The 21,731-nt window shown below is 39.0% G+C and overlaps 1 protein-coding gene across 1 annotated transcript in view; it reads left to right on the forward strand.

Moving 5' to 3' along the window:
• Positions 1-15,021, forward strand: part of sugct (succinyl-CoA:glutarate-CoA transferase) — a 124,295-nt gene extending 109,274 nt beyond the window's left edge. The window contains exon 14 of the mRNA XM_060869597.1: positions 13,469-15,021. Within this exon, the coding sequence (XP_060725580.1) occupies positions 13,469-13,632 (164 nt within the window). The 3' untranslated portion in view covers positions 13,633-15,021. The remainder of the gene's footprint in view (positions 1-13,468) is intronic.
• The last annotated feature ends 6,710 nt before the right edge of the window (positions 15,022-21,731 follow it).

A 21,731-nucleotide genomic window follows, 5' to 3' on the forward strand; every position in this document is an offset into this window, starting at 1 on the left:
TGGTCCAAATATGAATGTAATTGTTCCTGATGCCTCCCTGAACCATTGAACTGGTTTCAGACCCACTTGATTCTATCGAACTGAATCCCGTTGCGTTTGACTTGCGTTCATCTTGATTCCTCACAAATACGTCTAGAGAACACAACTCGATTCACCATATCCTCGGCGGAATCCTCGTATCTCCAAAACCGTTATTTTTCAGGAAATTAAAAAAACGCCGCTCTCCCGCGGAGTGAAGAAGAGGTGGAGTTACGAGATTTCTCAGACAGTTGAAGTGTCCAGTGGAGTTAAGAGATTTGCGCTCAAGCTATTTTCAAGACTTTAGATTAGTTAATAACTTGTAAAAATAACAGACCCACGTGGGGTCTGACCAATAGCATCGATATGTGAAAAAATATGAAATTGACAAAATTTGGACATACGAGGTTTCCGTCCGACAGCGACGATATTCTTTTATTATTCATTCATTCATTCATTTTCTACCGCTTATCCGAACTACCTCGGGTCACGGGGAGCCTGTGCCTATCTCAGGCGTCATCGGGCATCAAGGCAGGATACACCCTGGACGGAGTGCCAACCCATCGCAGGGCACACACACACACTCTCATTCACTCACACAATCACACACTATGGACAATTTTCCAGAGATGCCAATCAACCTACCATGCATGTCTTTGGACCGGGGGAGGAAACCGGAGTACCCGGAGGAAACCCCCGAGGCACGGGGAGAACATGCAAACTCCACACACACAAGGCAGAGGCACGAATCGAACCACCAACCCTGGAGGTGTGAGGCGAACGTGCTAACCACTAAGCCACCGTTCCCCCATTCTTTTATTAATTTGATCCTATTATGTGCAGAAAGGTACCTGGTCTCTTTTGTGTACCAGAACGTCCCCTTGCCATTTATGCTACAGGTGTTGTGAACAGTAATGATAGCGTCGTCGGCTAAAACACACGCGGGTTACTTTATTTCCTGAACAAGTGACGTTAGAGTACGAGTCGCGCTCACATTCACAGGAATTCACAGGTACGAGGTGACCGCTTTGACGTTACCAATTATTCACATGAACCCTGCTTTGTTTCAGGAAGACTCCTAACACATTCTTGCAGTTATTTTAGAAATTTCAGATTGATTCGTTACTTCATTTATTCTCTCTTTCGTAAGTACTTTATCCTGGTCAGGGTTAAAGTGGATGTGCATCTCGTCCTGATATAGCTGTCTTTCGTTTTATCATGAGTCATCTTTATTAGGTGAAATCTTACTTTTTTAAATAGTCTCATTGAGCCTCTGTGTAGGAGAGGTTTAGTAAATTATAACTCTTCAATGAATCATCACGTTCATGTCAAATTTTAATATGCATTCTTCAAATGCTAATAACACTATTCCAGTGATCTCATGAATGATGAGACAAATATGCATTAATGATGGTTTTGAATATAATGTTATGTATGGCAGCAAAAATCTGTTATACTACAGTATGTTCACACATACAGAAGAAGCATTTATTTGGTCACATACATTACAGCACAGTGAAATTCTTTCTTTACATATCCCAACTTGAGGTTGGGGTTAGAGCCCAGAGGTCAGCCATGATACAGCACCTCTTGAGCAGTGAACGTTAAGGGCCTTGATCGAGGGCCCAACAGTGGCAGTTTGGCAGTGCTGGGGCTTGAACCCCGATCTTCCAATCAACAATCCAGAGCCTTAACCGCTTGAACCACCACTGCCCTCACATACAGTGAGTCTCCAGTCACTGTTCTATGAAGTCCCCAGTAGATGTTCGTAGTGCTGGTTGTCACAGTAATCACATTCAGTTTGTGGTGCAACTAGCATTCCAAATCAAATGAAACATTCTGAAGGGAGGTTTGGCGTTTGTATCTAAAATTCACTAATGTGTGTAGGTATGTATATATACAGTGTTCTTGTTCCCCTGCTTGTAGATCATATGCACTACAGTATATTGTCTTCCCTACTACTGTTAGTCGCTGCACCAAGTCGCTCCATATTTGCATAAACTTTTCTCAACATCCACATCACTGGACACACCCACATCTGCTGTCCCGCTCTCATCGGTCGATTTGTCTGTGTGAGTCACTGTACGCTGTGTGAACATAGCATTATTCATCAGACAGAGGCTTATACACTTAATATAGGATTATACAGGGTTTTAGAATGGAGTCAAACATGAATGGGTGTGGACTAATAATAGTAATAATAATAATAATGCAAAGACTTTACCACCCCAAACAATATATATATATATATATATATATATATATATATATATATATATATATATATATATATATATATCCCAAAGCATTTTATTCCTTTTATACCAGAGCAAATTGGCAACAATTATATTTATTAATATATTAATGAATGAAAAGTCATATTTTGTCCTGTTTGTAGCATCGATGAATGCATAATAGTTGTTATGCAACTAATAACTGGAACTAACTAGTTTCACAGATTATATAAACTTGTTTTGCGAAGCTATAAACAGTCGCTTCCTCATCAGACTTTTTTTTTTTCTTTTCTTTTTTTGAATAAGACTGAAAAAATGCATTTTCTTCTGTTGGCGAGAAACCACAAAGCCTCTGTCCTAAAGACTTTCCCATGAAAACTTTACTTTAGAATGTTATCATTCACTACAAGGAAGTACATGCAAACTGGAGACAAGTGCATAAAGGTTTACTTAAGTGGAACCAAGTCTAAGGACTTAGAACCACAATACAATGGAAACACATGTGAGCTAACTAGACTGTCTGAAAGCATCAAACTTTAAAGAAGCAGGGATATGGAAATTTTACTAACAAGAGGGGTCATTTGTGATTACACTGGAAAATGGTTCAAAAATGCTAAATAATTCACCCCTGGTTGAAGTTTCATTGCTTGGTGGCGCACTTTGATGGGATAGATCTACATGGACAGCATGTGACCCATGGGATCGCTCTGGATAGAACCACTTGGAGACTATCACACCGTCTTTGATCGGTCAGCTTTGTGCTCAGGTCTTCACACTGAACATTTGAACACTTTGAACGAATTAGTATCAAGTCTGTAATGAAGTCAGAAATGACGCTGACCTCTTAGTTTCTCAGGAGCTCTTGGTTGCTTAATTCCACTCGACTACAAACTGTATTAGAAACGACATTATTTACATTGACATTATTTCCTGTTCAGTGTCACCCAAATCAGGATAAGGTTCACTTCTGAGTCTGGTTTCTCTTAAGGTTTCTTCCTCATATCATATCAGGGAGTTTTCTTGCAACCGTTGCCTCAGGCTTGATCATTAGTGATAAATGTTAGAGATAAATAGTCATTTAATTTCAAACGTTATAATTTTATTTTGTTTCTATACTTATGTAAAGCTGCTTTGAGACAAAGTCGGTTGTTAAAAGCGTTATACAAATAAATTGAATTGAACTGAATTACCTTATTAACAATTACACACAATTTACAGTATCTGTTTACCTGTAATGCCGCCATACAAGCTCCTACAGTATGTACTGCACATTATTAACAGAAACATCTGACAAATTCGATTCAAGCATTCTACAATATAGTGGTGAAAATGTATAATTCATATTCCTGAGGACTGTAAGTTTGATTGTACGATTGCTTTATCCTGAACAGTATGGTTCATAAAGCTTCCATTGTACCAGTCCTGAGCACTATAGAATTAATGCTTCATGTATCTTCAAGCAACAACAACAGAAAAAGACTCTCCACGTCAAAGGAATGTTAACAGTACTTTGAACTTTGCTCTTCTGGAAATCTTTGATTTCCCCTATTCTTAATTTGGCATACACTCCATCAGTCATTATGCACAGCACACAAGCTCGAATGAATGGAGTTTTGTTTTAACCTTTGTGAAAGAACAGCAGAACTGACTCACCCTTTCCCAGATACCATGAATGAATTCATCTGGTTGCAATTTTTTTTAAATCCTCACCACCTACACACATACTTTACCTTGGAAGCTGGTACAAAAAAATAAATAAATAACACGCCACGGCTTTGATCGTGTAATACGATGTTACACCGACGTCCTAAACAGTGCTGTTTAGTTGACTTTTTGAAAGCCTCCTTTATTTTGCTCTTTCTTGCTCATCTCCCCATTATGTCCGTCACCTTTGATCCATTTCCTGTCTTGCACGCACATTAAAGATGAAATAAGCAGTTAAAAAGAATCGAGGTGGCTGATTACAGAGATTCAGAAGGTCAGGATTTGCGTGGATGCCAAACGCCTCTGGTGAAGATGTCGGGTCTGAGCTGATGGACTTCCTTGTCAGTGAGGATGTAGGGAGGGATAATGAATAAAGCTCCTTCTTATTTCCTTCTGCAGTTTGACTCTGGGAAAAGAGCCAGTGCACAGAGGAAAAGCAGTAGACGTGAAGAAACCGGTGTATATGTGGGTCGTTCAAATAAAAATTACTTTAAACGACTCCTGATGTACTGTACGAGTACCGATAGCTATTCACTCATACTGTATAAAGAAGTTTAACTGCCTGCTTCTAAGCATTAAGCACGGCAGCCATGCTGTTATTTAGAAATAATCAACGACAGGGTGGTGTAATGCAAAGCACAGTCGATTTTTCTTGTCGACATCCTGTAGTGTTTTATTCCCCTTATTGAAAATTTGCCTGTAATTACAATCATTTATTAATGAAAGACGCATTTTAACCATTTAGTTATAATTAGCTCTTTCATGTATAAAAAAAAACGCTTAATATTAATCACTTTATGATTACAGTAATTTTTTTTTTCATTATGTATTTTTTTTTACCTCCTCACCATAGACCTAAACACACCTAAAACTGCAAATGTTAGATTTTCATTTGTTTAAATTTTATATGATTGGATAATCTTCCCTCCTTTTTTTTTTTTTTTTAAAAAAGCTACGATCCATTTGCTTTTTAATACGACTACATATTTAGACAGAATCTAAATTCGCATCATAGAGTTTTATGTCAATCTGTCGGAGAGTGTCGGAGAGTGTGTCTACTTCAGATTAATACGAGCTAAATACTTTATAAATAGAATACTCAGACATTGGTGACTCCTTTCTTTAAAAAAAAACCTCTTCTCAGAGACCCTTCTTCACAAAATAAATCATTTTTTCCTCCATCTTTTATTTATTTATTTATTTATTTTGAGATTTAATTCTATATTAAGGGGGGCACGGTGGCTTAGTGGTTAGCACGTTCGCCTCACACCTCCAGGGTTGGGGGTTCGATTCCCGCCTCCGCCTTGTGTGTGTGGAGTTTGCATGTTCTCCCCGTGCCTCGGGGGTTTCCTCCGGGTACTCCGGTTTCCTCCCCAGGTCCAAAGACATGCATGGTAGGTTGATTGGCATCTCTCTAAAATTGTCCGTAGTGTGTGATTGCGTGAGTGAATGAGAGTGTGTGTGTGTGCCCTGTGATGGGTTGGCACTCCGTCCAGGGTGTATCCTGCCTTGATGCCCGATGACGCCTGAGATAGGCACAGGCTCCCCGTGACCCGAGGTAGTTCGGATAAGCGGTAGAAAATGAGTGAGAGAGAGAATTCTATATTATAGAAACAAGTATGTTATTAAAAATACTATTTGCCTAATCAACAGCTCTGTGTGATTAATATTTCATCTGGTGTCAGAATTATTTGCACTTTTTTATTTTCCTATTTTCATTCCCTTTAAGAGAATACACGAAGATTTAACCATTATAAGGTATTATCTGGGAATTTTATTATCTTTCAGCTTTGTATTCTTTTCTGCTTCATCCTTATCCCGTGGCATGTAAAATAACATCCTTCTAACTGAACATTTTATTAGGTATATATTTATGTAGAGAATTAAACAGTTCATATTTATTTCAGAATTACAATGGATCACTTTTTTGGAAATGTTTGCTCATTAGGTTGATGTTAATAAATTCTCCAGTTTATCCATACTAGTTGCATAGTTTTCCTTGGCAGAGGAAAGCCTGTCTCTGGTTAAACTGTAAACTTAATGTGTCTGGCTACGATCTTGGCTATAAACGTAATATTAAGAGAGACACTGTCGAAACCATCAGTAAGACAAGTTTTATGCTGATGCTGGTTGGTTTTATTTCTACAGGCTGTTATGGAGTTTGTCATGTACTGGTGTAATGTAGAGGGAAAAGCTAGAAGGTGTTTTATTGGCTCTGCCAGTTGGTCAGTGTTCTAGTGTGTAGCTGTATGAGTCAGCTCACCACTTACCCAGCCAAGGTCTGGCAACATCTGTCCTAATTCTCAGCTTTAATGTTATAGCGTGAGTAGAAGAATTCACAGTCCAGCACCAGGAGGTACGGCGGATGAACCTGAAGATATTCAGCTAGAAATGTAGCTGATTTATTTCTGATGTTTTAGTTTCTTTTGTCACATTTAAGAATATTTCTATAATGCTATATTTCTATTGAATTCTCAAGTCTAATTGGTCAGAGGTTGTTGGTATTTTTGTCTGTTTGTATTTATCATCTATCTTTATTTCTACATCTTATTCATTCCTATCTCATTCTCTCTATCTACCTACTGTATCTAGATGGATGGATGGATGGAATATCTTCTTCTTTTTTTAAATCAAACAAAGGGTAACTCGAGAGATGTTTATTTCAAATTTACACGAGGATTTTCCAGGGTCAAAGCTGTAACTTCAAGTTTTCAGTGAAAGCTAGAATCTCAGGAATGCATTACACAATGAGTTATTGTTTTTTTCATTAAGTTAAAAAAGTTAGTCTGTTTAGAGCTTCTGAACCATGCACGAGAAAATACATGTTCCCGTGGGCATTCAATGTAAACAGAAATGAAATAAGTCGTCTGTCTCTTTTTTATATAATTTTTTTTATAATTTATTTTTATATATAGTGTTTTGACAATTTTTTTTTTTTTTTATATTTACAATATTATAGGTGTTTTATTCTTCTTACAACGCAACATTTATTCTAGTTTGCATAACTGATTCTTTTCCTGTAACAGCCTTCAGTTGTGTTTATTAATTTCTTCCTAAGAGCTTAATGAATTCGATGCTGCTAACGTTTCACTCGGATATATACGAATAAAAACGGCACCCTTCGCTGATATTGGACACTGGTATCAGTGATGCAATCTGGAATAATTTCTGTGGTGTAAACCACCTGTAATAATGCAGAATATACAACATTGATAATTTTCCTCTAAAAGCAAAATCCTGTTTTATTTCATGAATAGTTTCCAAGTAGGAAGTTGCTCAACTTATTGTGTGAGTAAAACCTATACAGTATCCTCAATGTGTTCATTACGCATGTGATTTACTCCAATTCCTGAGCTTTCATCGATGTTTCTTCAGATGAAAGGAACTCGTCCGCCGTCTTGTCACCGTTCCATTGCATGCGAGAGGTTCTTCCTCTTACATCTCTAGCCAATGGCGTAACACTCTGACTGGAAATTCTTTTTCTCGCTCTTCTTTCATGGCACCGATGCAGAACCAGAGACGATTCCTTACAGATAGCTGTGTACTTACTCGCTCCAGACAACAAACGGTGCTGTGGAGGGTTAATCATTTCCGAGCATACGTTACCCTGGACCTGCTCTCTGATTATCAATCGGCGACGCTGAAACCTCCAACATTTCTACTTCACCCTCTCTATTCTCTGTCGGCGAGAAAAGATGCACTTAATATCTTTATCACAGCTCCATCAAATATCTAAAGGGCAGAGAAAGAGACCCATGATCCTGGGAGTAATTTAGTGCTTCTTTCTTTCTTTCTTTCTTTCTTTCTTTCTTTCTTTCTTCATGTTCATGTTCAAAGCACCATTCATGAATTCCAGTCTGAGAGTGCGGTGAACATTGCAGAGCCATCAGGACTCACTCAGGACTCGGATGGCACTAAGAGCGTTGGACTGTTCTCAGTAAGCTTCCATATTTTAGGCACTGAAAAACAACGGTAGCCATCAGATTAAATTCAATTCTCATATATGCCTTCGGTGCAGGAATGAAAAGCGAGTGCTGGTGTACCAACTGCCGCAGGAGGTCTCTATGGAAACCGCGGGAAAACTGCACTCCCGGCATATATTCGGGGAGAAAAGCCAACGAGCTTCATGCTTGGGTGCTGATATTTACATGCAATCAGAGGCCCACAGGCTGCTAGCGTTCATATCAGTCTTAAACCATTTAGCTCAGTTCTGCAGAAGTTCATTGTGGGGTTTACATTTACATTACTTTACATTTATTCCTTTACTGAAGACTTTTATCTAAATTTGGTAGCACATTCTGTAAAGCTCATCAGCATCATTGCTGATTGTGATATCTGAAGCTCCTTGGGATTTGTTTTATTTATTTGGTAATATGCCCATATTTTTGGTGTTAGTAACTCTGTTATTAATATAAATGTATTCATATTTATTTATTTTATTTTCACATTTATTGGAATTAATTTTTGGTATATATATATATATATATATATATATATATATATATATATATATATATATATATATATATATATATATATTAATATTAATATTATTATTTATATTATATATTATTTATATTATTATGTATATTATTAATGTTACTCCATGATGACGTTAAGTGTATTATGTTAATTATTGTTAATGTGTTATTAATTATTATAGTTGCTTTATAATTATGTAATAGCGGTTAAATAAGTTTTATGGTGTAATTTTAGATCCTTACAAGTTCAGACACTGTTGGACAATTTATTTCTTCGTCCCTCTGATGGAACCCTTACATTTTCTTTCTGAGGAAATTTATTTATTTTTCGTATAAATAACGTATTTGATAGATGATTCTTTGTATAACAATTATTACTATCTTTTATCAATCAAGAATTTATCAAAGTTTTATTTATTATTTAATTATATTTCTGAGTTATTTATAGAACATTTAGTTTTGGGACATTATATTTTTGTAATAAAAATCCTGCATGAAATCATTTCTAACCTATAAAGAATTAAAGCGCAGTTATAATGGTTTGTGAATATTCGCTTCATATAAAGTGTAATCAAACACGTAGCATGTATTTAAAAATGACCCTTTGTCCTTGCATAACTGTCGCATTGACCTGTTTGTAAACATAGCTATAGATATATTGCCAAAAAGAAAAAAAATGAGCAAATAAAGGAGAAAAAAAAAAGAAGCTATGAGCGTATCTACCAAGAAACGGGAGGAGAGGACAGAGAGGGCTTTGTTGCGGAAGAGGGAGAGGAAGCCCTTGAACCATGCCTGTGGAGGAGAGAGGAGCGTGTCCCTCCCTCGCCAGGGTACAAGGCTGAGGAGAAGCAGATGTTGGCGCTGAAGATGGCTACAGGCCTGCGGTCTTATGAGCTGAAGCAGAGGAACGAGGATCAGGGGAGGAGAGAGAGAGGGAGGGAGAAGACGAAGGATGTGGTTAGGGCATCACTCCTAACTGCTGAGGCTGCGAAACCGCACACACGCACACAATCGTGTTCAGAGTTTTGCATGTTCCCTCCTTTTTCTGCCTTTTATTTAAACGGCCGTCTCACCCTCCTCTCCATGCCGCCTGGCTGGCTTAATTTCATCTGTATAAAAAATGAATGGTGCTTACAGTATACAAACGTACCATGTGCACGACCATGCGTCAACTTAGAGCCTAAAATATGATCAGACTTTCTTTATATAACCCTCTTTAGTACACATCACCATAATGAAATGGGTTATCCATGATTTAGTGATGTTTAAGGATCTGAGGATCTCAATGAAACTCCGGTTGTCCTTGCACGACTGCCTCCGACACAGACGTATCAAAACTATGGAGCATGTCTGCTTTATAGTAAACATACAGTATCTCTTACCTACACATCACAATTTATTTGGGGAATCATCATTTCTGGATCTTGTGAGCAGGTAATTTTATCTTCATGGCACCGGGCCAATTTTACATAGCTTCTTCTGTATCAGTGCCTGAAAATGAACATCAGGAACCAGTTAAAAATAGCGACACAGAGACAGGGATGTTTCTCCTTCATCTCTAACTTAGCTTTTTCTTATCTTGCTTATTTTCAGTAACTGAGAACTAACACACTTCCACTTCATATCACTCACAAGGAATAAAAAGTTTCAGACATCAGAGCATATTTGTGCAGTTCCGGTAAATTCTGCGGTGCATTTGACCTATTGGAGTATTGCAGAAAACATAAAGCAGAGATAAAGTGCTAAAGGCCTCTTCTGCATATTAAAGCAGTCTGTGGGGGGGTCACAACCTTTCATTGCGTGAAATGATTTATGAATGTAAGTCTTTCACTCTTGGTTTCTTCACTGAACAAGCATCTGCCCTCAGATATTTTGTCAGAAAAAGGATTGGTAATTAGTTTCAGCAAAATTAATGAGGCTTTGGCGAGTAAAGATGGAAACGGGTATATGCTAATGCCGCCTAATGATTGCGATAGCATGACTACAAGGAAATGAGTCACACGCTTTGATTGCATAGTGGCATCCGTTTTTATCAACTTTATTTCTTGAAATTTTTTACCGGTTGTTTTCACCTGTTTCCATGCACCTTGGACCAGGCTATACAAAATGTAAAGACTAAAACCTTTACATTTATATACTTGCGATGTCGATTGATGCGAAGCCGTCTTACTGACGTAGGCTGAATGCTGTAAGACATTTACACGACAGGTTTGTTACATAAAAAAGCTATAAACAGTATTTTTCTCCTCAGCCTCTTTTACCCCTCTCCCCTTTTTTAAAGCTAAAAATCTTCATCTGTCCTGAAAACGTTGGTGTAACAAATAATTAAGGTTACAGCTTTACCCGAGACCGGAGACACTCCAAAGATCTCCTCACTGAAAACTCGCATATAGACAATTATACTTGATACTAGATCTGTTTCTCTGTAGCGTCTGTACAACCAATACCTTATTATAAACACGTCATCTGAATGAAAACCAGCCGATGCTCAGAGCTGCTCTTCTACATTAAAGGTAGGGTCTCCGATGTTTGAGAAATGCTTCAGAAAATGAGTCGGAAGGACAAACTAAACAATAATCAAAACAAACGTGTAGCCAATGAGCAGAAAGTGGCGTGTCTTGTCAATATGTGCGGAGAGAGTGTTCAGTGCACATGTGTGACATTAGCAGAAAGCAGTTTTAACATTGACATGGAGGATAAAAACAAAGAAAGAAAGTGAAGAAAGACTTACGATAAGGTAAGAAGTAGGACGTGTTAATATAGGATCAGCTTTCCAGCACTGGAGAGAACTGAAGGAGCAGGAAGTTGGTCACATATTCACAGATTAGAGTTTCCCGAGTCAATAACTCCTGAGCTAAACGCTGTTACTACACAAATAACACCTCTTTTCTATAGTAGTAATGTAGAGACGCAGCTACAACCGTGTTTTGTGTAGTAACAGTGTTTAGCTCAGGAGTTATTGACTCTGGAAACTCCAATCTGTGAATATGTGACCAACTTTACTTAAGATGCCGAGGCGCTTTTTTCCTTCTCGATAGGTGAGTAACGTTGGTTTTGCTTTGTTACACAGAACTAATATATGTCTTTGTCCTTTACATGATTACGCTTGTGTGTCATTTTTGCTTGTTTGTTTATCTGCAATCGTATTGTTCTTCCCTTCAGCTATGATAAAGACACATTTCTTTCCAATAGTTGCCTGGGTTACGTATGTATGTGTGGGTGGAGCTATCGATACAGGGGTGGGACCCATTTGGGTTAGGGGCGTGTTTGTTTTGGTGATTTCGAATGTCAACATTGGCTTTCAAACAACGGAGACCCCACCTTTAAATACAAACCTTCTGACCACTCAGCACTGAGGCGTGAGCAACCGTTAGTGTGCTGGATGGTTTACCGATACCAATAATCTGAGAAATGCCCATCATAATTCAATTCAAATAAAAATAGAAATTAAAAATATTCAGGATCCCTGGGAACTTTTTTTAATTCAGAAAGAAAAGAAGTCTGGCATAGTGTCATGTTGTTAGTAGTTTCAGCCACAAAATGGCCTACAAGAGCTAAATTATCCATCAGCCCTAGCACATCACATGACCCTGAACTAATTACTAACCCTGTTTAACTGTGCACTCAAGTCCTACTTGTATTTATGCGCCAGAAATTTGTAAATACAATGTAAATACGATTGTAAATACGGTGCATTTTTTAACTCTGCTTCTAGAAAATGAAGAAAGATCATGTTTCAGGTGTGTTTTGTTATTCGCTTTTCCCTTATTTATTATAAGCATTGCAGATTTCTTAGTAATTCTACAATGCGATAGTATTTTGTCAGGCAACTAGTTTGTTTTATTATACTGAAAAAAATGTCACGTTTGAGGTCAGCTTCTTACACAAGAAGACATAAAACATTCAATTGAATTTACCATCAATAAAAAATGTTTCATCTGTTTATTCAACCATGTATTCATACTGACACATCTCCAACTCGTAAACTTTTATGTGCATTTGACTCATAAATATGATCATAATTTATTTGTCAAACATTTGTGCTTCACCTCGGTTATGTGTAGTCTCGTGTATGTATTATACCACATTGTTCTTGCTCTCATTCCTGTATTTTGGTTTGTTAATGATCTGTGCTTCTATTTTTTTTTTTTTTATGTATTTACATTTACGCCCTTTTTCAGAGCAACTTACAGTTTATTTATTTATTTTTTTTTACAACTGAGGGTTAAGGGCCTTGCTCAGGGGCCCAACAGTGGCAGCTTGGTGGACCTGGGATTTAAACTTGCAGCCTTCTGCTTGGTAGACCCACACCTTAGCCATTAGTCTATCACATCCCACATCCCAGGTATTTTATAAATATATACCTGCACTTGCATCCTCTTCCCAATCCCTGACACATGGATTTGGATCTGTGACATCATTGTAAGCTAAACACAGAAAGAACCTTTTATGAATGTTGGACATTGGTTTGTTTTGTTGGTCCTCAGTATTCCTTGGGCATGGTACATTTTAGACTTCTTCTTTTCAGATTTGTGAACATTGATGAGGTTAAAAATGATGTTTTAGAGAAGGGTAAGCAATAACGTGTCCAGTTCAAGGGGAATCCTGAGTGGAAAATTCTGAATCAGGATATTAAAACATTGTTTTTACTGAGGTTTGCATCATGATTAGTCCTGGATATTTCATTCTGTAAAATTACATGTGGTTATTCATTTCACTTGAAGTAAATAAAGTGGATGTGTTGAGTGTATTTAATCGAAAAGATTAAGAGAAAGATTCATTCATTCATTCTTTCATTCATTTATTAATTTATTTGTTCAGTCATTCATTCAACTTTGGTAACTGTTTAATCCTGATCAGGACGTTAGTGGATCTGGGGCCAATCCCAGTAACACAATGTGGGGGAATTCCTCCCGGATGTGACGCCAGTCCATTACAGATAAATATTATATATATATATATAATACTTATGAATAAAAAAAAAATATTATTACTGAATCAGTTTCAGGTTCAGCTGTTTGTTTTTTACAGGTCCTGCTGTCCGGTTCAACAGTTTTGAGTTTGACAAACCAGCTCCACCCCCTGTGATTGGTCAGCACACAGTCGAGGTCCTGAAGGGCATCCTGGGCTACAGTGATGATGTCATCAACCAGCTGCTGACTTCACGGACCGTCACACAAAATAGCGTTTATTAATGCCAGCGAACAAGGCATGGTCGTGTCCAGTCCCAAAGTACAACCGCACAGCCACCGAATAAACACCATTGCTCTCTAACACACACATGCACAACGACCTGACACTATGGGAGAAATATTGTTCCACCTCCCACACTCACTGGTTATGTTTTTGAAATTAATCGGGCAAAAAAGCCAACCCGAAAGCAAGCCGCAAATGTAACAATAACAACAGAATGACGCATGAGGAGGCTCTGAGGTTCTGGCCTGCCAGTTGGCGTGTCCAGTGGAATGCGGTCTGGCTCAATGACCTGCGCTCACATTCACATCACCTCACACTCTTCTTCCTGTTTTATTGATCAATAACGTATGCAGACTCCCTTCTGGATAAGCTTTCAAATCAAACATTCAGTAATGGGAAAGATGGAAAATCTATTCCTCAGCTCTTTGGGCTGTTAAAATTTCAAGCTGAGTTTTCATCACCATTTGGGAGAAATTCACAATCTCTGACTAAACGCCAAGCCTAGCGTGGAAATACCCTACGGCAGACGATATACGGCACACCTCGTAACGTCGGCCTTTACTTTACTTTATAAAGCTTTTTATCTATTGGTCATTTCTTGTAATCACACATTTATACCTGCACTACAGTTTACTCAGAAGAAACATTACCTCTCACTTTGTTTTTAACATGCATTTCATTCATGGTTTAATTCAAACAAAAGAGCGTTCTTATTCTTACATGCTTTCGTTTATAGTCATCATTTAATCCAAAGAATATTTTTAAAGCTGCACTTTTTTTTTGTCCTGTTAATCATGTCGAGTCACACGCAGGACTATATTTAGTAGAGGTGACATCATATCTAGGAAAGTACCTTCTACCCCAAAGTGCTGAAACTGACCTGATGTTTTTGCAAAACTACATTTAGTTCAAATCATTTACTATTTTAAAAGCACTGCTTGTGACATCTCGGGTATTAGGTTTTTGTTTTGTTTTGTTTTTTGTCTGCTTTTTGTTGTACCTAAGAATTAGCACCATGACTTCACTACAGCTGTGATAATAGTTATATTTTTTAACCTAATAAGCACACTTTAATGTCACACTTATTATGTGGGTATTACAGTTTCTGATGGTTTGTTTGTATGTTTGTTTTTTGTGTGTATAATAAAACCTCACGATGTTATAAATGGATAAATAGAGCGATAAATAAAATCCATTGTTCTATTTTAATCTCTTGATAAATGTGGCTATTTATAACTAGCTGGAAGTAGCTGTGGCTACAAAATACAAGTACAAAGCGAACTGTGATTTTGTTATAGCTGTTAAACCATGCTGTTAGAGATATGTACAAAATAAACCAACACACTACACAATGACGTTCAGGGAAATAAATTGAAGTGGAAGCTCCACCCTGATTTGTACCCTGTTTTTTTTTCTTCCCTTTTTCCCCACAAGCGTTGTTTGCTAGTTTACGAGTCTTACCCATACACTACAGGTCAGGTGGGAAATAGGACATTTTCTAGCTTGATATCTAAATTAATTCTATTATATAATTTGTAATTCATTTGTATTGTTAATTTTGTAGGGTGGCACGGTGGCTTAGTGGTCTCACACCTCCAGGGTCGGGGTTCGATTCCCGCCTCCACCTTGTGTGTGTGGAGTTTGCATGTTCTCCCCGTGCCTCGGGGGTTTCCTCCGGGTACTCTGGTTTCCTCCCCCGGTCCAAAGACATGCATGGTAGGTTGATTGGCATCTCTGGAAAATTGTCCGTAGTGTGTGAGTGTGTGAGTGAATGAGAGTGTGTGTGTGCCCTGCGATGGGTTGGCACTCCGTCCAGGGTGTATCCTGCCTTGATGCCCGATGACGCCTGAGATAGGCACAGGCCCCCCGTGACCCGAGGTAGTTCGGATAAGCGGTAGAAAATGAGTGAGATGAGAGTGTTAATTTTGTTAATATATATTTCTTTAGTTCATTACATGTCGAGTCATACGCAGGACCGAATCATGTTGCAAAGAAGCTAATCTAAGCTAATGTTTTAGATAATAGAACTGTTTTCTGACTTAATAATGTTGAAGAAAAAATGCAATATTTTCACTGACCATAAAAAGTATTATTAGGTGTTGCTTTCATTGTACTGTCCAATATAATTATCTGTTATATTTAAACACACCCTGACCAACTATATACAAGTTTAATAATTAAGTCTGAGTGCACACTGAATGATTTTAGCCCAGTTTTCCTCTGGCCAAGCAGCATGAAGTGTGAGCAGTTGAGCGATGCAATTTCCTCAGCCCAAAGCATTGATATTTTCAAGCATGTTTAATATTTTTGGCAAAGCATCACTTCGTGTAAACCCATCTGTGATTTGTTGCAAGTACAGCAGTGAAAAACGGCCTGTGAGACCCTGAGAACAAATCAAATTCATCTGCTTCCATCACAGCTAATCGAATCCAGTTCATTATCCATCAATTTATTTAGGAAGCTGAGGACAAAATGTCAGCATGATAATGTGGTTTCTATAAGAAATTATTTGCCTTGTGTTACTCTAATGGTTGTTAGGAACAGCTGGTGGGGAAGTCGTGGCCTAATGGTTAGAGAGTTTGACTCCTAACCCTAAGGTTGCGGGTTCGAGTCTTGGGCCGGCAATACCACGACTGAGGTGCCCTTGAGCAAGGCACCGAAACCCCCCACAACTGCTCCCTGGGCACTGCAGCATAAATGGCTGCCCACTACTTCGGGTGTGTGTTCACTGTGTGTGTGTGTGTGTTCACTGCTGTGTGTGTGCACTTTGGATGGGTTAAATGCATTTTCCCAAGCAATATTTCCTCCATTTTTTTCCTCCTCACTAAATATAGGCAAAGTCATGTGACTTGAAGAAGAAGCCTTTACTTTGTCACATCTACATTACAGTACAGTGAAATTATTTCTTTGCATATCCCAACTTTGGAAGTTGGGGTCTGAGCACAGGGTCTGCCATGATACAGCACCTGTGGAGCAGTGACGACTAGGGGCCTTGCTCAAGGGCCCAACAGTGGCAGCTTGGCAGTGCTGGGGCTTCAAGAAATCAAGAGTCAAGAAGCTTTTTATTGTCATTTTAACCATATATATCTGACGGAGTATATAGTGAAATGAGACGACGTTACATAGAACAACAGCTCAAATCCCAATCAACAACCCAGTGCCTTAACTGCCTGAGCCACTGAAATCACTGACGGTTTATTTTCCATAAGAAATCAGGAGTTATTTCTTGATATATTTTATATATGATTGTGGGATCTGTCGTGATTTTAGAATGGGATGTTTTATGCAAAATTGTGGTGTGTGAGTGTGTGTGTGTGTGTGTGTGTGTGTGTGCACTTCATCTGAAAATGAGCATGCCGTTTGCACACCACTACATCACCACCAAAATACTTCTCCAAGTCACACAGAGTGCACTCTGCTTTAATCTGACCATTTTGGCATTCCTGACCCTGGAAAGGGAAAAAAACGCATTTATCAGAGCTGATTGCACAACAGAATTGCAGAGACTGAAGCATGCAGCTTTTATGTAAGAAGTGTCAATGCAATAAAATGATAACGTGTCTTAACTTTTGCCCTCTCGCTACATCCAGATGTTTATGAACTAAATGAGCGTTGTTTGACTTCACTTCACAATGATGAACTCAACAGGTGCGAGGTCCTAAACCTCTTATTTGTTCAGGGGTTCAGTGACTGTAGTAGCTCAGAGTAGAGTGATTCAGTCCCTCAGGGGAATAAGGGTTGTTTCGGATGTCAGTAATTGCCAGATATTTTTTCACGTCTGATTTTTTTCCTGTCTGTTTTGCACAAATTACTTGATGTCAAACACAGACCAGGTCACGGCAGGACAACATCATGAGCGTAACCACTATAAAGGACATGCCACACAAAAAAAAGTTTATTTAAATCCAGCCAGCAACTGTCGTGTGATTTTTACCACACATGCAACGTGATTGCTGCTAACATGTGGTTTAGGCGGAATCTTGTTTAGGCTTCAGGTTGAAAGCGCTGAGGGGCCGAGTCTCGCTTTTCGACACCGTGAGAAGTAATTGTGTTCTGTCGAGAGCTAAAAAGGGAGTTTTCCTGAAAGAGTCATCTGTTTGGATGGTTCCAGATCATTTCACTGGAATCACTTTTTAATAAGAACCCTGGTTAAAGTTTGGGTCAAATCATTATACTCCTTATACTCATTATACATCCATGTTTTTACACTTTAAGATTCTTTAATGTCATTTTATTAGGCAATTAAAACAGAAAGGTGCCAGACTCTGGCTGTAAAATATTGTGCTTAAAATTCAGAACAGCAGTTTGTGGCCAAAAGGTTATAAAAATATATTTTTTTTCATTATGGGTGTGGCCTGTCCCGAAACTTCTCTTAAGTGGTAGCTATATAGAGCATACTGTAGCTACTATACATAACTACATGTATGTACAGTATGAAGCACAAATGCAGGGCTCTCAAGTTTTGAAGACAGGCAAGAGTGACATCTCCACCCCCTACACCCCCCCACCAAAAAAAAAATTAAATTAAAAATAAAAACATTTACAGCATTTAGCAGACACCCTTATCCAGAGTGACTTACAACTGAGCAACTAGGGTTAAGGGCCTTGCTCAAACCCAGCAGTGGCAGCTTGGTGGACCTGGGGTTCGAACCCATGCCCTTCCGATCAGTAGCCCAACACCTTAACTACTGAGCTACCACACGGAGCTACCACATCCCTACTACCAAAAATTTTTGGATTTTAGATAATTTTTTTTAGAGATTATGACTGGTGTTGTTTATTGTAAGTGTTTGTTTGCCTTTTTGGACTCCTTTATCATTTGTAATGTTGCTCCCATTTAAAACAGTTCGGCTCAAGCCCAGACATTTTTAGGGTCATGATTGAGGACAATGTCCCGTCCAGAGACGAGCTGTTTCGTGTTGAGGTTTTGTTCAAACCGACCATCAAAAATACCCTCTCTAATGAATCTGTTTTTTTTTTCATTGGTTGTTGCATTAAATCTTACCCATATACAATAGTGCTATTTTCTGATTGGCTATTGTGTAGCCTCTATTTTTGATTGGCTGATAAGTGTCAGACTCGTCTAAGAGCTCCAGGTGAGAAGCGCTTGATTCCTGCCCGGTTCCATAGAGACAGCGGTGAGGACAGATACACTTTAGGTGCTAAGGTTATATAAAGTGGAGGTGAAGAACCAAATGTTTGTTATGATTTGTTATGTTAGCGTTTCATACTTAATTTCCTTGAATTGCTTTCAATTGTACTTTGTCATTCCTGTTGCTGAAATTTTTTTGTGTGCATAGAAAATGAATGGTGTGCTGTGTTACTTGCTAATGTGAGCATTGGCTCAGAGAGTCACTGAATGACTGTTAACTTACCAAGTCTTGCCAACAGAAACCTAATGGTTTTACATCTACCCTTGTGTAAGTAGAGCCAGAGATACAGATGAATTCCTGGTTCTGCTTTTACCTTCAGCTGCTCTCTTTTGAGATACAGCCAAAGTGGTTGAATGAGAAAGAGAAGCAAGCATCAAATCTAAGGCTCAAATATGGTCCAGTTTATGAGCAAACTTATTACTCCCATGAAAATAGTTTGGAAGGTGTGAGCAACTTTGATAACCGCTTCTAATCAGCTGCCCGGGAGACGTTTGTTTATGTTTACAAGTCCTTGCTTGCTTGTTTTCGCCGTGTGATCTCCGGATCACATGGATATAAAGTCCTGGGAGAGCACTGGGAAGTGCTTTCCTGTTTTCAGTTCAGGTTCCGCTGACACGTTCGGTGAAGGAAACGGGTTATCCAGCCCGGCCAGCTGTGCTTGACATTAGCCCCTTCCCGGCGTCCCACACTGAATCTCTCCAGTTCTAGCCAATGGGAGTTGACCCATGCTTCCGTCACTTCCATTCGCGTGTGTGTACGCCGTTGCTGTGACGATGGAGGGGTTCCGGAGTGATGGGCTGCCTGAGAGATGAAATAAGCAGAGCTGGAGCAGGCCCAGGGTTTCTGAGAAAGAGACGGAAAGAGTAAAATAGGACGAAGAGAGAGAAAGGTGGTATGGGAAAGCCATCTGTGCTGTGCTGACTGCTGGAGAAACTCTGTTAATCTTTTGACTTCTTCCATGCTCAGCGAGACATAAATCTTTAGTTAAAGTGACCAGGAACTGTTGGTGATGGCTCGGAAATTTTGAGGAGGATCTTTCACAGGCTTTTCATTGACATGATGTTCCAGACAGGTTCAAGCACCTTGCTTTTTAACTTTCCACCTGGCAACTGTAGCATGGTAATCGGTGCAGAAGCACACCAAACCATTTGGCCTTCTGCCAACCTTATTGTATTCTGCTACATAAATTAGTTTATATAAAAGTTCCCACTCACTGTTTCTCAGTTTTTTAAAGTTTTCCCATTTGGACAAGCTTCCACCACAAGCCACATGGCTTCATCTGAACAGCCAGGATTTAATTCAAGACCATTTATTCTTCCATGGTTGGGTTAATCACCAAAAGTGCATCAAGCACATAAGTCATGTAAACAATGAAGTTGTAGTAAAGAGGGACCACTGCTATGGTGGAAACGTATGTCGGTGCCTGATCTTTCAGCCAAGTAAATGCAGTCATTTGCTTAATGGATCATTCACAAGCGTGATGATGTAAAGCCTCACTTGCTTGCACCACAGAGGTTATAACACCAGTGTCCAGAGGGAGGATCAGCTGTGAGTGTGTGTAATTTCAGAAGGAAAGTGTAGGAGTACTGAGAGGAAATGGCTATAGCCTGATGACAATCTCACACGCTCAGCAAAAGCCACCCCGAACTTGCTGGAGTGTGTTATTTAGTCAGGAAAGCCAGGTGAAACTCATCTAAACAGAGATCAGGTGGAAAAAATACCTTGTGCCAGTGAAGTATTTGATGTTTGAGCATTACCTAAACGCCAGCTCACGGTTTCTTTGCTTTGATAAGACTCCAACTAGCTGATGTAACTGCCTGTGTCCAAGAAACCAAGAGAGTCCCTGTCCTCCTTGAGATCTGAATTGGTTCAGCAGTACAAGTAATAGATTGCAGTGACATGTGTTAGTTATCAGTATTGTGATTGTGGAGAAATAGCTATTGGGAAGAATTGGGATAAATTGGGAATATATTGGGAATCTTGTATTTTTTAAGATTTACTTTGTTAATGATGTTCCAAGTTGATCTTTTTACTTTTTCACTTTTTCATCAAAGTGTTGGTCTGTTTTCACTTTGGTTTATGGTTCCCAACATTACCCATAATGCTGTCTGATTACCTGCTGATGGTGGTGCCAGTGGGATTATACTCTTAGCGCTGGTCATCTCGTTGATCTCCTGTCTAGCCGAGCTGAGTTTCTTCTCATACTTATACAGTAGCTGTATTGCATTCTGCCACTTTTGAATCCATCATTTGCACCAACGTCCCCACTACTTCTGTGCTAGATTTCTTATTAATGTGACTTTAAATGTCAATGAAAAATGGTGTTTGAGGAAAAATAGCTCTTGAGCTTTTATGTGTAGGATCTAACAACCAAACCTGTTATCAATCCTTTTTAGATGGTTGAGTTTTTATCCTATCGAACTGTGCGAACAATAATAATACTAGTGTTCAATCCGATGAGCAACAAATTAGCACCAAAATCCAATATAAACATGTACAAAGTGCTTTAATGTTGAAAGCGGCACTGACGTACAGTAGCATCCGTAATTGAAATCAGTGTCATTTTGCAAATAGAGTTTATACCTTTTCTCACTTTAACCTGAGTAAAGTATTAGAAGCTACAATACAACTTTTACCATAGTATTTCATTCATTCATTCATCTTCTACCACTTATCCGAACTACCTCGGGTCACGGGGAGCCTGTGCCTATCTCAGGCGTCATTGGGCATCAAGGCAGGATACACCCTGGACGGAGTGCCAACCCATCCCAGGGCACACACACACTCTCATTCACTCACGCAATCACACACTACGGGCAATTTTCCAGAGATGCCAATCAACCTACCATGCATGTCTTTGGACCGGGGGAGGAAACCGGAGTACCCAGAGGAAACCCCCGAGGCACGGGGAGAACATGCAAACTCCACACACACAAGGTGGAGGC

This window comes from Tachysurus vachellii, chromosome 5 (assembly GCF_030014155.1).
Source record: "Tachysurus vachellii isolate PV-2020 chromosome 5, HZAU_Pvac_v1, whole genome shotgun sequence".
Taxonomy (NCBI): Eukaryota; Metazoa; Chordata; class Actinopteri; order Siluriformes; family Bagridae; genus Tachysurus; species Tachysurus vachellii.